Genomic DNA, 18,677 nt, shown 5'->3' with positions numbered 1-18,677 from the left:
ACCCACCAGACAACAATGAAGTTTTCATCGTGCCAATGGTAGAAACAAATGAAGAATACCAATGAGGTAATCCCAGAGATAGGCAAAGAGAGAAAGACAATGGCAAGACCACCGTGAGCATGCAAGAAATGCCAAGAGCACAGCCAGGCGAGCAGGGAGTAGGAAAACATCAAAACTCTCAGATCCCAGAAGGCACAAGTGGAATGTTGAAGCCACTGGCATATAAGACATGTAATACCCCAAATCTATGCAGATAAACCAGCTCATCTTCTCCCTGTGGCCAGGCTGTGCATAAGGGGTTCTCATGGGTATTTTTGACCCCATCACTGTTGCATTTACCATAGCCAACAAACACCTATTAAAAGATAATAAAGTTACGCCTTTTCAAAATTTTTATTTTTTGCAATCCTGTCTAGTTTTGGCTTCTGTTAATTCCAGTACAGAAATCAATGTGGGTCACTGATTTTTTTATTGAGTAACCATTACACTTCAATTCCATTCTTTCACTGCCCAACTAACTGCTCCACTTTTAAACAATGGCCAGCCATTAATCATTACGCAAAACAGAAGCTATTTATGCAACGAATTCTAGAGCAAGCTCATTTCGTCTTGGCAAAATAGTGTTAGACACCAGCATTTGTGAGATTTCCAATGAACCTTGGCATTAAGAAATTCTTAAATTGAAAATTGCTGTAGGAGGTCAGGAATCAAAACTTTGCCTATATGGAGCTCAGCTGGCCCCAGAGTTAAACATGGAAAACTATTCAAATTCTAAGCAATTATGAAAAATTATCTTTTATTTTATAATCTAAGTGATAGCTATCATTTATTTTCATATATCTTCCTCTTTAAATCTTATAACTGACCGTATTGCTCAGTAAGTAACTTCCTCAGCTCTAGTGACCCACGTGCAAAGCTAGACCGATCTGTGAGAGGCATCAGGATTCGTCCCAGGCAACGTCAAGGACCTCAGACACAATTGCTTCGAGTTTCTGTAATTGAGGAAGTCAGTTTCTACAGAGGCAGCACTGAATGAAAACATTACAAGTTTTCCATCAACTACAGGAACAATTAAACATATAGGTTATTCCAGAGTGAACAAATTCATGTTCTTGAAATTTCTGGCATCTATTTATTTATTTAAAAAACACCACCACCTCAGAGATTTTGGAGATAACAGATGCCAGACTCGATATTCTAACTGGCCAGACGTGATTGAGAACCTGCATGGCCTGAGCTCCCTGCGGAGCCACCCAACGTTAAAGCCTGGGTTATTTTTTGTCTAAATCCACAGCCATAGAAGGCTTATTGTGATTTATGTCTCCAGTACCCACACGTTGGGATGAGTTGTTGGGGTACCATGCCCTGGAGACAGGGCTCCTCTCCCGAGTTAAGCAGACAGGTGCTGCTGTGGCACCCCCACCCCACCCCAGGAACCATGCGTTCTAAACTACTAAACACTTCCAGAACCCCTTGAATCCTGACAACTTGCTCCAGAACTCAGGCACGAGCGCTGGTCATGAGAAACCAGTAACTTCAAGGTTGTAGTTCACCTTAGAATTCTTTCACGCTTGACTGTTTGCAGGTCTTGGGGGGAACTTTAATAATTCCAATCGGGAAGAGAATGCAGCAGGGAACCTCTACTGATACTCAGATTTCTTAAATCTAAGTAGGTCAGGAAATTTAACTAAAAAGACAAGAAAATGAAAGGAAGAAGCTCTAATTAAGTAGAAGCAGGGTAAGATTAAACCCCAGACTACTTTGTTTCCTCACTTTTCCACTGTTACCAAAACTCATTAGTCAGCATCTAACCCAGGACGAGCACCCTGTGACTTCTCGGCCATGACTCTTGTGTATGCCACTGAGCTCAAGCCACACCACACAGCAGAGCATGAGGACCCCACTTCCCAGGCTGTGTTCAGAAAAGACACACCAGAGCGTGGAGGGCAGGCCCCCACGTTCCTGGAGACGGAGGCTGCAAAGAGGGATCATACCTGTTCCGGTGGCCCACGCGCCTGGGCCAAGCTGTGCCAGGAGGAGCCTCCGCGCGCAGCCTCACCAACCTTAACTCCAAAAGAGTCTTTCCAAAGAGGACCACAAGGGGCATCACCAGAGCCGCCAAACAAAGACTGTCCATTCATCCTTCCTTTCTCTCCATACTTGACAGAGGGCAAAAAGACGTGAATCAGAAGGATGAGCACGTGAAATGCAGGGTGGTGGGAGGCAGGAGGTGCCCGGTGGGTTTCTGGGGAGCAGAGCTGTGGCCCCAGATGGAGACTGCCAGCAGAGAAGGCACATTTCTCCATCAACAAGAAGGGACAATGAGCTGACTACAGACATGGAATGTTCATTTTACTTTGTTTAAAATAAAAGGAAAAAATGATGTCAAACCACCCTGCACAGAGACCACCGCACAGACTTTGTTCTGCTGTGTTTCTCTGCTAGCGGGAGGTTGGTAGATCTGAAGCCTGTCTAGAGGGAGGGGTGGGCTTCAGGCTGGGACATGCTTCAGGCGAACTGTTAGGGCTCCATCTTGGGGACCAATGCCAACGTAACAATTTCCCTCAGCCTTGTTCTTTACAAACAGAAGAAGGCATGGGCGTGGACTCTATTTTCTGTAGTAAGATATGAGCCACACTTTTAATGCACAGCAAGAGCCCCGTCTCAGAGACTGCTAAGTGGCATTTTTTTTTCTTGTATCAAAATAAGAATTGTTAAATATTGGATATCATCTTGTTAATAGCAAACAATCCTTAGTTGAATTCAACAAGCGTGGCAACTCTTCCTAAGTTTTATTTATTTATTTATTTTTAAAAGTTTATTTTATTTATTTTGAGAGAGAGAGCAGGGGAGGGTCAGAGAAAGGGACAGAGAGAGAATCCTAACAGTGCAGAGCCTGATGCGGGGCTCAAACTCACGAACTATGAGGTCATGACCTGGTCTGAAGTTGGACACTTAACCGACTGAGCCACCCAGGTGCCCCTCTAAGTTTTATTTTAAAAAAGAAAAACTTCCATTCCATTCAGGGATATCATTCTTCCTTCAGAAGTTCCAGAAAAGTTGCCTGTGTGTGTGGTAGTTTTTTTCACCTTTATTTTAATTTTTACTTTCCTCTACCAGCTTGCTTTGAAAAAGCCACAGTTGTGAAAAATGTTACTGACATGTCTTAGAAAAAATTGTGTGTGTAGGGGTTTATCCGTGGTTAAACTCTCCGGTTAGTTAAGTACCAAACAGAAGTGTCTGTGGGTTGCATTATGCATTTTTTTTGTTTGATAAAGAACGACATTATGAAAAACCAATGGCAGGGCTCTCATCTTACCTGTGGTTTAAAAAAAAGGAGAGAAGAAAATGGAAGAGACAAGCAGGGACTGTCACATTCCCTCAGTGTCAGTGTTTACCCTTCTGGCCCCTGTATGGCTCCTGCCTGTCCCCTGCCACCCAAATCACACACATCTAAGAGGACAATATCCTTGAGCTCAACATCAGTATTTTCTTAGAGCCACAAAAGAAAAATGTGAGAGCTGGGTGAGGTCGTAAAGAGCACGTAGTTCGAGCCTTCATTTTATAGAAGAGAAAACTGAGGTTCAGAGTGGGGACCATCAGAGTTTACTCGGCAGAGTCAGCCTCGCGCAATACGGAAGCTGTGGTGGTTTTTTGTCTTCCTGGAGCCAGGCACAGTAATGCCACCCGAGAGTCTATTCAAGTCAACAAAGAGTGAAGGAGCCCCTCTTAAAAGAGGAGGTCTGCAGAGTGCTCAGGGATGCAGCGCACACAGGCTGTGTTCATGGCCACCTTGAAATAACCCTGGGGTGGGGGTGGGGGCCAACAACAACCAAGGGCCCAGCCACCCCCATTCTCACCCCACGCCCTTGCTGGAAACAGTGACTCTCCTGACAAACAGGCATGACCCTGTACCTCAAAGAGAGCCTCGTTCTTTTCTATCACTGACACATCCTCACAACATCTGAGGAATATTCTGGAAGCTGCACCTGTTGAGCTTTCCAGCGGGAGTCAGAAAGCGCTTGTCATAACCCAAATCACCAGTGAAATGAAGCAGTACTTATTCCAATACAAGACAATATCAGGATTTCAATTCAACCAACACTCCTTATTTTAGTCTATGAAATAAAACTCATTCTGTTGCCAGGGTATATTAGAAATCTGTGCAATTGGAGAGACCCGAAAGTCTTTAATTTTCTATGGCTCAAGTATCACTTTAAAAAAAACAATGCAAAGTTTTGGGTACAGACATAGAAGAAAACATTTAAACATTCATGCTCTATCACAAAGAGAACGAAAGCATTGACATTTATTTGGTACTTACAATAATCCTGATTTTAGGTAGCTTTTGGTCTGAGGTGGTAGGAGGTGCTCGGTGTTCTTTAAAGCTGTTATCAGAAACAAAGAAAATGCTGTCAGGTGTTCTTGTCTCCTGAGGAAAACACTTCTGTCCTCAGAAGGCACCACTCCTAGAAGCCTTGAGGTCTGAATTCCACACCAGAAAATGCAGCAGCAAAGAAGCTGTGAGATCTATGGTTGCAGTGTGGCCGCTGGGCTCTCCGATGGGCCAGCACACTCCCGTCAGCATGACGGCACAGGCAGAGAGGTGCACAGAGCCAGAGTTGGGAAGGGCCGTTCCTAGCACCCCACTTTTTTTGAGTCAAAATGATAGGTTTCCAACTTTACTCAGTTATTTCAAGAACACGCTCGAAACTCCTATACAGCATTGGTGAACCCAGAGTCATTCGGCAGGTGCGGTGGACTGCTTGCCCAAACCCCGCTTGCACATGGAACTCAGGTGCTCCTTCTACCCTGCTTTGGAAACCATGAGCAAAGACATTGCTTCCAGGCTTCCAGGAAGAAGCCCGCGGCCTTGGTGAATTGCTTTCTAGACTGCCAGGACTCGGACTTGGCTGCTTCTACTCAGTTGCAACCATCTGAGATGTATTTCTTCATTAAAGAGAAGAAAAGGGCGAAAAGCAACAATTAGGAGTAAGAAGACGAACCGGCAGCAAGGAGCAGTTGGAAATGAATAGAAACGAGGAGGAGGAGGGTACTCACACTCCACGGGCTTCCTGGTGGCAGAAGGCACAGGCTGATAGAGCCCTGCTGGGCTCGACTGAGAGGGAGGTGCTCAGGAGGAGATAGCACTGGGAGGAGGCACCTAACAGTTTTATACTCAAACTGGCTCTGCACCCCCCCCCCCGCCCCCCCGCCCCTGCACTTGGCTTTCTCCTCCCACTTCGAGCCCCAGGGCCAAAGCATTGCGGAGGACCAGTCCCCTGTCCTGTACCTGATGTCTCTCTCTCTCTCTCCCTCCCTCCCCCCCACCTCTCTGCTGTTTCTCTCCCTCCTCCTCCCTCTCTCTCTTCCTCTCTCTCACTGTCTCTCTGCTGATGTTTCTCTCTCTTCCCTTCCCTCCCTCGCTCCCTCCCTCCCTTCCTCCCTGTCCTTCTCTGTCTCTCTCTGCTGATGTTTCTCTCTGTGTGTGTCTCTCCTCTGTCTCTTGTTTCTCTCTCTGTGTGTCTCTCTCTCTTCCTCTCTCTGCTGATGTCTCTCTCTCTCTCTCTCTCTCTCTCTCTGTCTCCCCCTCTGGCCTTGATTTGGTGCCATCTCTGTGTGGTGCTCCAAGATCCGTGCCCAGGGATAATCCTGCAACGTCGTCTTTTCCCTCTTGCTTTATCTCCTGCCCTCACGATGAAATATTTCAGGGAATGTTTGTAACTAAAAAAGATCAACATAGTGTCCCTGAAAACTAGAAACTGAGGGTCAGGTTGCTATACTGTAGGCTCCTGTGCTACGTGACTGCTCCCGGTGGAATTTTCTCTTAGACACCACGCAGCCTCTGCACAGGTGTAGGAATCCAGCAAAGTCCGAGGGGTGTGGTGTGAGGGTGGGGAGGGCAAGGGGCATGCACTTCATTTTCTGGAAACCGACCTGCCCTTTTCCCCAGTTAGGAGGCACCAAAAATAAAAGTTCCCTGGAATGTTCTTTTTTCCAGGTGTGGATCCCAGGACAAACTCTGCTGCCTTTTAATAGTCAGGATGCAAACATTCCATAGCAGAGGAATCTAAAATTCAAGTGAAAAATCCATTTCTTCCCCCATCCTTCTTAAACTTCAGTTTTTGGGGCTTTCTCTGTTGTGGCAGGAATCTAACTAACTCAGGTGCACTTCATGGAGCACGGAATTAAAAAAAAAACACACAAAAACAAAAAACCAGACAACCCCCAGAAAGCCCTGCAGATGTCATGATGTTTCTGTCTTCTGGGCCTCTGGCCTCCTGTTGGAGCTGAAGGGCTTGTCAGAGGTCCTCGAGGCAGCTGCGACTCTCTGGCTCCTCCCACTGGACACCCACGAAACCACAGGTCTCCCTTTGTGGGCAGCCCCCACTCCTACCTGCTGCAGCTCAGGGTGTGTGTGTGTGTGTGTGTGCCTGTGTGTGTGTGCTCATGCCTGTGTGTGTGTGTGTGTGTGTGTGTGTGTGTGTGTCTGAGGTCTAGACGGAGACCAGAGGTCCAGGTTCATGATTACAGTTCTGAGCTTCAGGGAAATCTGCCTCCAACATTTTGTTGTAGGAAAATAAGGAGAAAATACGCTCCTGGGTTACCCTGAAAGGGAAAAATGAATGTCAAGAGGACAGTCAGAGGGCCTGGAATGGGAATGAAAGGAATCACACTAGTTTCTAGAAGTTCCTCGTGCAAATGGAGCATAAATCCTTACCTCACAGTAATAATAACGATCGCGGTAAGAGGTAAGAGTGGTGGGAGTGGTTGAGAATCACTCTGTGTGCTGGGCACTGTGCTAATCACTTCATTCTAATTCCCATCAGCCATTTAAACATTGTAAGAGTCTGGGGCCCCTGGGTGGCTCAGCTGGTTGAGCATCAGACTTCGGCTCAGGTCTTACATCTCATGGTTCATGAGTTTGAGCCCCACATCAGGCTTGTTGGGCTTGCTGCTGTCAGCACAGACCCTGCTTCGAAGATCCTCGTTAACCCTCTCTTTTTGCCCTTCTCCCACACGTGCTCTCTCTTCCTCTCAAAAATAAACATTAGGGGCACCTGGGTGGCTCAGTTGGTTGGTTAAGCATCTGACGCGTCCAACTTCAGCTCGGGCCATGATCTCGCAGTATGTGAGTTTGAGCCCCACATTGGGCTCTGCGGACAGCTCAGAGCCTGGAGCCTGCTTTGGATTCTGTTTCCCTCTTTCTCTGCCCCTTCCCTACTTGTACACTCTCTCTCTCTCTCAAAAATAAACATTTTAAAAAATTGCAAAAAACCCCATGAGTTAAATGCTATTATCCCCATTTTGCAGATGAGAAAACAGAGGCTCACAGGGTTTAAATAACTCATCCAAAGTCTAACACCAAAGTTTGTACTTTGATGTACTTCAGCACCATCCAATATTTCCAACTGCTGCCCATGCTTTGCTTTTCACTAATTCACTGATTAACTTCGTGAACGTGGCCTTCAACACATCGATCCTAATCCTGAAGCCGCCTCCACACGGCACCCATGCAGCCTTCTGCCTCAGTGACCTTGGTCAGAATTGAGTCCCACATCTTCTTGGCAGGACCACCTTCCTCATCCCTCCCCATCCTCTTCCCCACTTCCTGTAAAGTCACACCTAAAGTACCGCTTGCGAAATGCAGCCTTGCTACGTGGTGTGTACAAGAGGCAGTGTGCCCATGTGGGCTTCTGGGTCAGGCGGACCTGAGTTCGAATCCTCGCTTTGTCAGTTCCTAGATGTTTTACCTTAGATACGTGTGCACCCCTTTATGAAAGTGAGATTCCTCACTAAAAAGGTCATGACGAGTTTTGGCAAGGATAATTGGTAAAGCTCTGCGCCTGACTGTGGAGGTGCTGCCATTCCAACGCCTCCCTGTCTCCATAGAGGTTGGGTTGTCCTTGAGCTTTCCCGAAAGGTCCCTCCTCCCAGCTTGGACACGCAGAAAATCTTCCCGGCTGTGACACCAGAAGGGGCAGAGTTATGAGCATGGAGACCACTGTTCAGCAACAACTCAGGGATAGGTGGCTGGCTGATGAGGCTCCCCGAGTTTTTGTCCTGCAAGATCCCCAGGCGCAAGTGTCTACTGTCACCCAGGAGCTTTGCAGAGAACCCCCTGAGCAGGAGAGCAGAGGGACGATTGGGCGGGCACCCAATGGGTGCAAACCTGGGTTCTTAGGTGCTTTTCAACGCTCTTTGCAGAATTTGATGCCTTTTTCTCAGTTCTTTCTCCAGCATCTCCTGCTATCACTTACGGCATATCTTTGGCTGAGTGTTTAAGCCCAGACATTGCTTTTCTTTTCTCACCTGCCCTGAGTCCCGCCACCAGTTCCCCCTTGTGTGCGCCCCTCTCCTCCCCCGGCTCTCTGAACCCATCTGCCAGCCCTCGGTCTGGCTCTATCACAACCGAATGTATGCAGAGTTTTCCCTCCTCTGAATGTCTCCATAGAATTTCTGCCCCTAGAAAGTTCTCTCTCTCCTCTCCCCACTTGCTCTGCCCAAACCCTCACACCCCACTTTCTTTCTTCCTCTGTTTGGATTTCGTAGCAGACTCCTGTCCATGCCACACTCCTGGGAACCAAAAGCAATTTATGTCCCTATTCCTCACTAGACAGGCGACCATACCCCCTGGCCCCGCAACAGCTCTGGCATTGTCCTTTATTTTGTAAAAAAATGTATCTTATGCTGCACCATCCCACCTGGACTGGAAGATACTAGACAAGGTTGGGATCTAAGAGTCGTCTTTGTTCCCAACAGATCTCTCTCCAGAAAGGTTTTGAGAAAGTTCATAAAATATATGTGAGAAGAGGAAGGAACTAGATGAAAAAAATGGTGAAGAAGGAGAACTAAGTTACGGATAATGACATGGTTTCAGTGTTTCCTACGTCTTGCATTTGTAGGGGTTTCTAAATACGTGTTGTTTGACCCAGAAATTATCCCAACACCACCTGGTCTGGACTGCTGTTTGCTCTGGGTTTACCTATAGACACTTAAACTTTACAAATGACTTCAGCACAGCACAGCTGGAGTGCCCACGCTCGGGAAGTGTGTCCGGCCGTGAGTGTCTTTTGCATCCTGAGCAGCAGGTTCTAAATGGCAGAGGAAGCATGGGAGAAACTTATTCTCAAGTCATTTCTTATCCTCCCTGCCCCCCCCGCCCCCCGCCCCGAGAAGCAGGACCAGCAAATCCAGGACACAGTGTTCCCCTGCAGTGTGTTCCGAGCCCACAACGTTGTCGTTTGGTAAACAGTCAGACAAAAAGCACCAGATGAGAGCCCAAACTCACACTGACCCTGAGCGTCATTTGGGGGGCACCCTTTGTGACAGGCGTTCCCTAGATGTAGAGCCAAGAGGCAAGCTGGCGCATAGTGTCGCGTCTCTCTCACTGCCTGTCCTTGCCAGGGGAGCGTGGGGTTGGATAGAAGCAGGAGGCAGTGAGGTGCCTCCATTTTTAGCTCTCAGATGCGGTCATGCAATTATTCTGCTCCATTTAAAAGCTCATTGTTTCTCCTGCACACATTAGAATGGTGAGAGAATCTCCATCCCTGCCATGACTTTTATCAGGTGCCTTCTTTCCATGCAGCACCTTCTTTCCAGATTTTAGCTTAAACTCAGGTCACATTAAGGTCTGTCATGTAGATCTCTTATCTCCACAGACAGTGTCTAAGGATGAGCAGGTTGTGCACTGCACAAATGCACCACGTCTAAAGTGGTACCACTAACATCCTAGACATTTATGTATTCATTGCAACAAAACTGTTGCAGAGGGTACTAAAGTGTCTTGAGGAAAGGGTGTCAGGATGCCTTTGCACGAAGGGGCCATGTCAGCTAGCAACGGTCCTGCTGGTGTCTCGTTTCTCCAGGATTGAAAAAAAATCCCAATGAAAGACAATAGGAAAGGGGGTAGGAGTAGAATCTTCGCAATCTCATGAGTAGACTGAGGAAGGGATTGAAGCGTTGGGGAAAATGAGGGCTGGGGAGTGGCACGGCCCTGTTTCCCTGACTCTCTCTTGAGACTAATTTAAAGCTCATTCAATTGTTTCCTCACCATTAAAGATATTGTGATATTGGCTCCAAGCTTGGGGAGTCGAGCTTTATTTTATAATTGGGCCCGGAAGAGAAAGTGAGATGACCTGGCACCACCATTGCCCACGGGGCTCTCTGGGTCAAGGGCTACAGGCTCTTGCCAAAGACAGCAGCCACCAGAGTCTGAGTGGGACGGGCTGAGGTCACTTCCAGAATCGGGATTACTCACTGGAGAGCATCACAGAGAGACCTGGCAGGAATGTCACCAAGAATGGTGGACGGTGTGGACGTGTTAGGTGAGGCTGCCCTCTGGAGCTCAGGAGGTGGCAGCTGGCTCGGGCTCCTCACGCTTGTCCCAACTGGAGGCTTGCTGAGTGCTGGCTGCACAGTTCTGTGGTTTTCAGAAATGCACACTATTACCATCCCTTGCCTCCTACCAACTGGCAGCCGAGAGCTAGAGAGGGATGCAGAATCTTCTGGCCCTCACCCGTCTTTCTGTTCTCCTCGCCTCTTCTTTCCCCACTGTTGGCATCTGCCAAGTTGGGGTGGGGGCCAAAGGCAGAGAGTCTGGACCTTGAGAGCAAACTAACCAGCTCCGCTACCTGTCTGCCAACCAGCTCAAAGGCGGACCATACTGCATTTTCAGTTGAGCTGATTAGTTGAGCTATTATGCTTTAACTGGCCACAGATTCACATCAGAGCCTTAGCAATCCTCAACTCGAAGCCTTAACTCGAACCGTAGCAATTCTTGGCTTAAGAAACGCAGTTGTGCAGGCATACCACGACAGACACGGGGGAGAATTCCCGTGCAAGTCTGACACTGCACCTTGTTCTTAGAGAATGAAATTAATTCCATGTTTCATTCAAAACCAAAATTAAACCCAGTGGAGAAGGCATTATATGTTTTTGGTGCAATATCTCTTGTTAAAACTTAAAAAATATCACCTAAGCATTATAATGCCATTGTTCTGTGTACATAGCTATTTGAAAATAAAAAATTTCAATTTCTTATTTAAAACAAGATGTAAAAATGGCAATAGACTAGAAGAAGAGTTCACAATTAATCACAAACTCTTGTTTTTAAAGAAAGCATGGCAATTCTCAACACTATTGTAATCCTTAGTTGGAAAAACACCCCAATGATGTTGTTTCCAAATGGAAGAAGCCAGGTTAGGACTCAGCTTCTTGGAACCTTGGCCAATGTGACAAAGTGGGCCAGGGGAGCCTGGATGGTTGTGGAAAAGTTCATCCTCTTTGCAGAAAAACACCTGAGATAGAGCTCAGGCAATGTCATCTTTGAAGATGAAGGTCTGTGGGTTCATAATTAAAGCCACACAAGATATTAATGATGGATGAATTAAACACTGTTGAATTAGGGGGAAAAAATCCAGTAAGAAATTTAAACAAACATACTGATAAGTGATGAGCAAAACAACATCCCCAGGTGGACTCTTAATATTCTACGTCACTCGGAGTTTTGACTCCTCTTGACTCATACTTTTGCGGAATCTGGGGTTTACAGACTCTCAGAGAGGGAGCCAATTGCCATGTAATGCTGACCACCAATTTCTCAATAGCTTCTCATCCCCAGAATTTTAAAGGGCAAAACTAGTTTTAAATTAATACCTATTACAGACTTGTAATAAGTCTGTAAAGGTATAAATCTGGAAGTTGTAAAAAGTTACCCAAAGGCAGCTTTGGGGGCAGGTGGAGGACCCAGAGTTTTGCTTGGTTTAGAATCTGAGATTTCCATGTGAAGGGCTGGTGGGCAGCCTCAGTCCTTCATCTTGATTATGGCAAGAGATGATGTGCCAAGTGTCTTAGAAAAGCTTTAAACTTTTTTTTTTTTGCTTCATATTGCTCCATTTTTTCCTCCACTTGGTGCATTTCATCCTATTATTAAAAAAACAATTCCAATCCTAAAAATAAAATCCAACACAAGGTTTCCTAATGGACTAGTCCCTTTTGTGATGGTAGCTTTATACTAGGTGAAAGCTTTTCCCCCATCATTATCCCTTCCCTTAATCCCAGTATGAGTCCCCACTTGTCTGCTCAACTTGGGTTTCAGATTTCCTTGTCCATGGGACCCACCCCATCTTCCTTATTCCATCCATTCACTCATCTATCCATTGTCTAGCATATGCTAGGATGACTTAGAGATAAGTCAAGGACTTCGGTTTGGTGAGTTTTTCTTTCTGAATTTTCGCCTCAGGTACTAAAATTATAGTACTTTAGCATCGGCTGACATTTTCTGCTCTTTTCTACGTAGTTTTCCCTGGCAAGCGCTTCCATCCTACATCCTCTCTGGTCTTGCTTCACCCTGATATATCATTTTGTGTCTAGCTGGATTCTTGGAAGGAGTCCTGGAGTAGGAATTGAGAGGTACTAGTTCTGATGAGAATGGACTTCAACCATAAGCTTCTCAAATTGTCTCACTTATTAGAAGGGGAGCGGGACTAGCTCAGTGATTCTCCCCCTTATCTGCACATTGGAATTGCTGGGGAGCTTGACAAAACACTGATACTAGAGTCTGATGTCATTGGTTTGGGATGTGGGAGCTTTAAAAGTCTTCTTGATGATTCTAACATGCCAGCAAGTTTGAGAACCACTGGACTGAATTCAATCCTTCTTCTTTACCCTCTAAAACAAGGACATGTGTCATAGTGAGATGGCTTGGAGTTTGGAGTTCGACAGATCAGATTCAAATTCCAGCCAGCTATCCCACCCTGGGGAAGATTATTTCACCTTTCCAAGCCTTAATTCCATTATGAAATTTATGGAGATCAACAATACCTACGTTGCCAAATCCGAAGATTAAGCAGGATCATGGCACACGAAAGACTTTTAGGGAAAGGTAATCTTTATCTTCACTTGCATCTAAAACAGTTCTTACCTCTGACTTCCTTATTTCCGCCAGTGGTGCCATCACGGCCTCAGTTCTTGGGCTCAACAAATGCTTGCTGAGTGAGTAATGGGTGGTGGATCTGACCCTCCTCACTTACGAGTAAGTGGGGACGGTTTAATTTCATTCACTCTTACCGATGTTCTCAAGTCTTTAAAGTGTCCACAGACCAGCAGCCTCGACATCCCTGGGAACTTTTTTAGAAATGAAGAATCTCAGCCCCACTCAGCCTGCTGGAATCAGAATCTGCATTTTAACCAGGTCCCCAGGGGACTTGCATGCACATTAAAGTTTTGGAAGCACCCTCTCAAACATCCCTGTCCTTGAGACTCGGTGAAAAGGGATGGATTCAACCCCCCACCCCCACCCCCACCCCCGAGCGGCGACCGTTTACGAATTCCAACGTCTTGGTTGGAGACGCCATGGAGAGCCCAAGTGAGTCATTGTGCCGGCCCAGCTGGCAGCATGGAGCATGCTGTCACAGGCTGGGCCACGCCGCTGGAAGGCAGCATTCCAGGAGAAGCCTCATCATCCCATTAGACTCCATCAGGCCACTCCATCAGGCCTCACCCTCTGCCTGGTGTCGATTGCTTCACATGGGCTTGGTGAGTGCCTCGAGGCCCGCAGTCACCGCAGAGAGATTATCACAGGTCACGAGAGGGGGAAGCTTGCACGCACAGGGGCAGGTTCCTCCTGCCTGGGGAGCCCAGTAGCGGCACCTGTGGTCCGGCCAGAGGCCACTGCATCCTGCCCACCCACAGGACAAACACCCCCACACTGCCAGAACAGCGCCCACCCCCCACGGCTCAGGATCTTCCCCGAACAGTTTCCTTGGGGGCCCCCACCACTTGGTTCTCCATCTGGGATTCCTTGGCTTTTTTACCCTGGGGGTCCTGCAATAATTCCCCCACCCCACCCTGGTATACAACTGCTTTGGCTGAAAGGCAAAAACACCCATGTGGAACTGTACTTTTTATAGCCTACCCTAGCCAGTAGACATGTTGAATACACTTTACAAACTACACCTGCCTTCCCATTTGCTATCCCTCCTACACGGGGGCAGGGGCGGCTAAATTGTCCTTCACTGGGACTCATTGTCTGAGAGAAGGTGACTCTCAGGCCAGGACTACAGTCACAGCACACATCTCCCAGAGTGTTTCTCTTTCTCTCACAGCATTGACCATTGTCTGTAATTACATATTCATGTGAGCTTTTGCTCCATTGAGTTTGCCCACTCGACTGCAAGCTTCCTGAGGGCAGAGTCTGGGCTATGTTGTTCGCTGCTGTAGCCCCAGTTTTGAGCTCAGTGTCTGGGTCATAGAGATCCTCAATAGCTCTTCATTGAGTATATGGATGAATAAATGGGTGAATGAGCCCGTGACTGTGGGGACTCGACGGGCTGGGGTGAGTTCTTGTATGGTACTGAGATAGTTTTGTGTCAAATACAGCCCTCAGAGTGGCATCCTGCATTATGACTGGGACATGAAGTCCAGGGGGCAGGGCCCCTGCCCTCTGGAACACACATGGATGGCCCTTATTCATTTGCTTCTGCCACAGGTCAACCAGCCATAGGCTCCAAGCACCCAGCACTCTAGCTTACAGGTCAGCCTTTCCGGTCAGAGGCTCTGGCTTGACTCTAGGACTGTCTTAAAATCGGGGAGGATTGAGCCCCATCTCCAGGCATGCAGGCTGCCCAGTTCTTGGGTCACTGAGTCATCCTGAGGAGGGGTGAGCCGAAAGGAAGCCTGCACCTTCGGGGTCTCCATGGTGGAGATTGTGATATAAGACAGCCCCAATCCCAGCTATCAACCTGGGCTCACCCTAAACCCAGGAGGCCTGGGCTCTCCAAAGATTGGGGGTGGGGCATGGCTGACTCCTTCCTCCTTTCTCTACATCCCAGGGCTGAGGCTGTATACTCATGACGCCTTGCCCATTCGCTGCTCTCCTGCTGACCTCAGACTTAGCATTCTCTCTCGGGCTGTAGGCCATGCTCTGAGGCACCCCCCTCCCTCTAGTTATCTGCCATTCATTCGTCCCCAATTTCCCATCCTGCCATACGAAGGTAAGTCCTCGTGACTGTAGTGGATGGCACAAAGTATAAGATAGTTCTCACATCTGGTGCAGCAGTAAGACACAGGAGAGCATCAGTGTCAGGTTCAAGGCTGTATGTGATCACTGGTCATGCTATGAGCAGAAAGGAACTTTTCCTTCAGCACAGAAGCGATGTGTAATATCATTAACCCACAAGAAAGCCCATCATGCAGTCTTCCAGGGAGGGACAAGATGCCTGTCAAGTTTAATCAAGAACTGGCAGCTTTTAGGGCTCTCTTAAATGATACAAGATGATGTGCAATGAAGTGTTAAATCGTGAGCAGACGCAGCTTAGAGCTAGAAGACTTTGGATACTATCAGTGGTGTCTGGAGTAGGCAGACGGGGCTTTACTGAAGATACGGGCCTCATAGGGCCCTTGACATCTGAGCAGCGTTTGGTGAAGGCAGGAAAAGACGGAACAGCCTTTCAGGAAGAAACCTGAGAGTCAGCCGAGAGAAACATGGCGTGTTGGTGGGCTGCGAACAGCCTCACGATTGCACGGGAGGGTGCGTGCTGTGGGTCACAGGTCCAGCCCCCACTCGGGTCCCCAAGGAAGGCAGTGCTCCATCTGTGCAAGGCATCCAGACTGACGGTGTCCTCTGACATGGGCTTCCCCCGATAGGATACACTAGCCAGGCATTGAATCCCTTCCGAAGGACTCCGCATCAGAAGAAGGACAGATGAGAAAAATGCTACATTATAGAAGAAAAGATGGGCCTATGAACCTCTCTGGCCATTTCAAATAGCAAAATTATGCTCCAAGCTCTAAAGATGGGCAATACGAACTAGAGTATATTGGGGTCCCTTGTGTAAAGAATTTAAGTGATAACTATAAGTAACTGTAAGCAAACAAAACACATAGTTTTATTTGCCTTTTTAAAATTTGGGAGAAGTAAGAAAAATCTGATTTCTGTCTCCTCTGCGTTTATTTCTGTGATTCTCTGTAATGACGGGAGGTTTCGAAACTTTCTACAGATCACAAAGCTCCTTAAATGTGGTGGCTGCTTGAGAGCTTCCGCTGGTGAGGATGTTTCTCTCACCAAGAAGCAGTTTTAAAAGCAGAGCTGACTTGGAATTTCTATCTGTTGCCCCTCTTCTCCCCATCCGGCTAATATCCCCAATTCTGCCTGCTTTCAGATCAAAGCTACCAGCAAATAAGAAATGATAGCTGTCACCTTAAGAAAGTCACATAAATGCCTGCCAAGTCATCAGGATTAAAAAAAAAAAATTCTTTATAACTTGGGGCTTCTTTGGAAACAGGGGTGTTGGACCAGGCTCTCTAAGCCTCTGCCAGCCCTAACCCTCTCCAGCTGGGGGGTTTCTTACAGAACTGCTAACAAGGAGGACATTTTTCCTGCCAGAGAAGCTGACATCCCAGACTTACAGGGAGAGGGACTGAGGCATTGGAATTCACCATACGAGAGTTGTAGAGGTGGCGTTGAGGCCTGAGGGAAAGATGGGGACTACTTGTTCATTGACTAGGTTTGCAGACAGTGTCCAAAGCCAGACAAATGAAGAGATGTAGCTCTAATGTAATAGGAGACGAGGAGCCATTGAAGGTGTGTGGAAAGAACAGCATGATGATTAAAGCCACATTTAGGGAGGATTGGCCGGGAGTGCTTCACGAAGCCTGAAGGCCCAAGCTAGGGAGGCTGGCGGGAGTTCACAGGACCTGAACCTGAAGCAGGGTAGGGTCAACGGGAAAGGGCTGCACATATGAGATAGTCTGGAAGGCAGAAGGGACACAGATAGGCACGGGGTGAAGGTTGAGTCAATCAAAAATGGCGTCCAGTGTTGGCAAGGATGTGGAGCAGCCAGAACTCACATCTGCTGCTGGAAGAAATGTACCTATAACTGTTTTAGGGAACTGCCTGGCGGTCTCTGCTAGAGCGGGCATCTGCACAGCCACTGCCCAGCAATTCCTTCCCAGCAACATGCACAGACGAAAGACGTGCATCCATCACACCAAAAGACACGCACCACAAAGTTCGGTACAGTACGGCTCGTAACAGCCCCAGATAGGAACTAGCCCGATGGTTCATCAGTGGTAGAGAGGATAAAAAATGATCTATTTGTGCCTCAAGAGAATGAGTGCCTGACAACTCCGGGCCATGGTAGGGATTCATCTCACAACATTGAGCAAAAGAAGCAAAACACAAAAGAATAATAATAGATTGTGTAATTACATTTACGCAAGGTTTGAAACAGGCTAACCTGAGAGAAATCTGTATGTCAGCCACCACTGGAAGGGGAACAGGAAGGTCTTCTGGGGGCAGATGATGTTCTGTGTCTCGATCAGCATGCTGGTTACTGGGGTGTGTTAGTTTGTGAAAATCCACCAAGCTGTGTACTAATGATATGTGCACTTCAAGGGAAGTCTATTACTCTTGTTTTTTTAATGTTTATTATTTATTTTGAGAGATAGAGAGAGAGAGAATTCCAAGCAGGTCTTATGTTGTCAGCACAGAGCCTGATGCAGGGCTCAATCCCACAAACTGTGAGATCATTACCTGAGCCAAAGTCGAGAGTCAGACGCTTAACTGACTGAGCCACCCAGATGCCCCAATAAGTCTATTGCTCTTTAATAACAATTTTGAAATGACACTCTGAGGTAGAGTAAAGGCAGGTAAGGTCCATTTTGTGGCAGGGAGCTTGAGATATCTAGACAGGTCAGTGGAAATGCCCAGGACGCAGTTGGAGATGGAAGACTCGTCTGGGCAAGAGTGCAGGTCTGGAGACACTGAACTTGGGGCTTGTTTACCCAGAGGTGATGGGGAAGATGAGAGCCTAGTGGCTATTGGGGGCTGTTGGAACCAGCATCAGGCCCCGTGAGAAGGTGCAGGGAGGGTGAGGAGTGAGCAGAGCCGTTCATCAGAAGTCACTCAGCACAGGGGCGCCTGGGTGGCTCAGTCGGTTAAGCGTCCAACTTCAGCTCAGGTCACGATCTCGCGGTCCGTGAGTTCGAGCCCCGTGTCAGGTTCTGGGCTGATGGCTCAGAGCCTGGAGCCTGCTTCCAATTCTGTGTCTCCCTCTCTCTCTGCCCCTCCCCCATTCATGCTCTGTCTCTCTGTCTCAAAAATAAATAAACGTTAAAAAAAATTAAAAAAAAAAAAAAGAAGCCACTCAGCACTTCACTGAGCTGGGACCCGCTGCTTGGCTCGGTCCTTTGGGACTTCTACTTTTCTGGGGTGGAGGGCAGATGCTTCTTCATCCCTGCAGGTGGCATCACCTTTTAAAAGGTGAGGAAACAGAGGGGGTGGTGAGGCGAACTGTTTGGGGCTGGTGGGCGGTGGAGCCAGGAGCCAGCCACGCCATCCACCTCCAAGGCACGTGGTACCTTTGACACTGTGGCTGCCGTTAGCACAGGGCATCAAGCCGCCTGGGCAGGTGGACAAGCCCCACAGAAGACCCTTGAAGGTCAGCCTGAGGGGGTAGTAGGCGATGTGCTGCCCGGCACTCCTCCCTGGAACACAGGGGCCTCTCGAAACAAGAGGAATGTGCTGGAATACGGGCACACACAGAACAGCCACCCAGGCTCGTTGTCCCACTTGTGGGCCTGTGCTTTTCCTGTAACCACGTTAGGTCAGAAGGTCAGGGTACCATTCTAACCCCTGTGTGATGCTGGGGGCCAAGGCAATATGTCGATAACAG

The 18,677-nt window shown here is 47.8% G+C and overlaps 1 protein-coding gene across 8 annotated transcripts in view; it reads right to left on the bottom strand.

The window, feature by feature from the left end:
* The window catches only part of SLC14A1 (solute carrier family 14 member 1), a 53,459-nt gene that overhangs the window by 27,568 nt on the left and 7,214 nt on the right, over nucleotides 1-18,677 (bottom strand). The window contains exons 1-3 of one of the 8 annotated variants that reach the window (XM_019815217.3): nucleotides 12,926-13,131; nucleotides 4,325-4,388; nucleotides 1,995-2,159 (exon numbers count right to left, since the gene is read on the bottom strand). In XM_019815217.3, coding sequence (XP_019670776.1) covers nucleotides 1,995-2,141 — 147 coding nt within the window. In that variant the 5' untranslated portion in view covers nucleotides 2,142-2,159; nucleotides 4,325-4,388; nucleotides 12,926-13,131. Of the gene's footprint in view, nucleotides 1-1,994; nucleotides 2,160-4,324; nucleotides 4,951-5,061; nucleotides 5,199-12,925; nucleotides 13,132-18,677 lie in introns of those variants that run through there. The other 7 variants (XM_019815215.2, XM_019815216.3, XM_045042188.1 and 4 more) reach the window with 7 other exon arrangements.

Source organism: Felis catus, chromosome D3, assembly GCF_018350175.1.
Source record: "Felis catus isolate Fca126 chromosome D3, F.catus_Fca126_mat1.0, whole genome shotgun sequence".
Lineage (NCBI taxonomy): Eukaryota > Metazoa > Chordata > Mammalia > Carnivora > Felidae > Felis > Felis catus.
The sequence above is the reverse complement of the archived record's forward strand: the minus strand, read 5'-3'. Positions and strand labels throughout refer to the sequence as shown.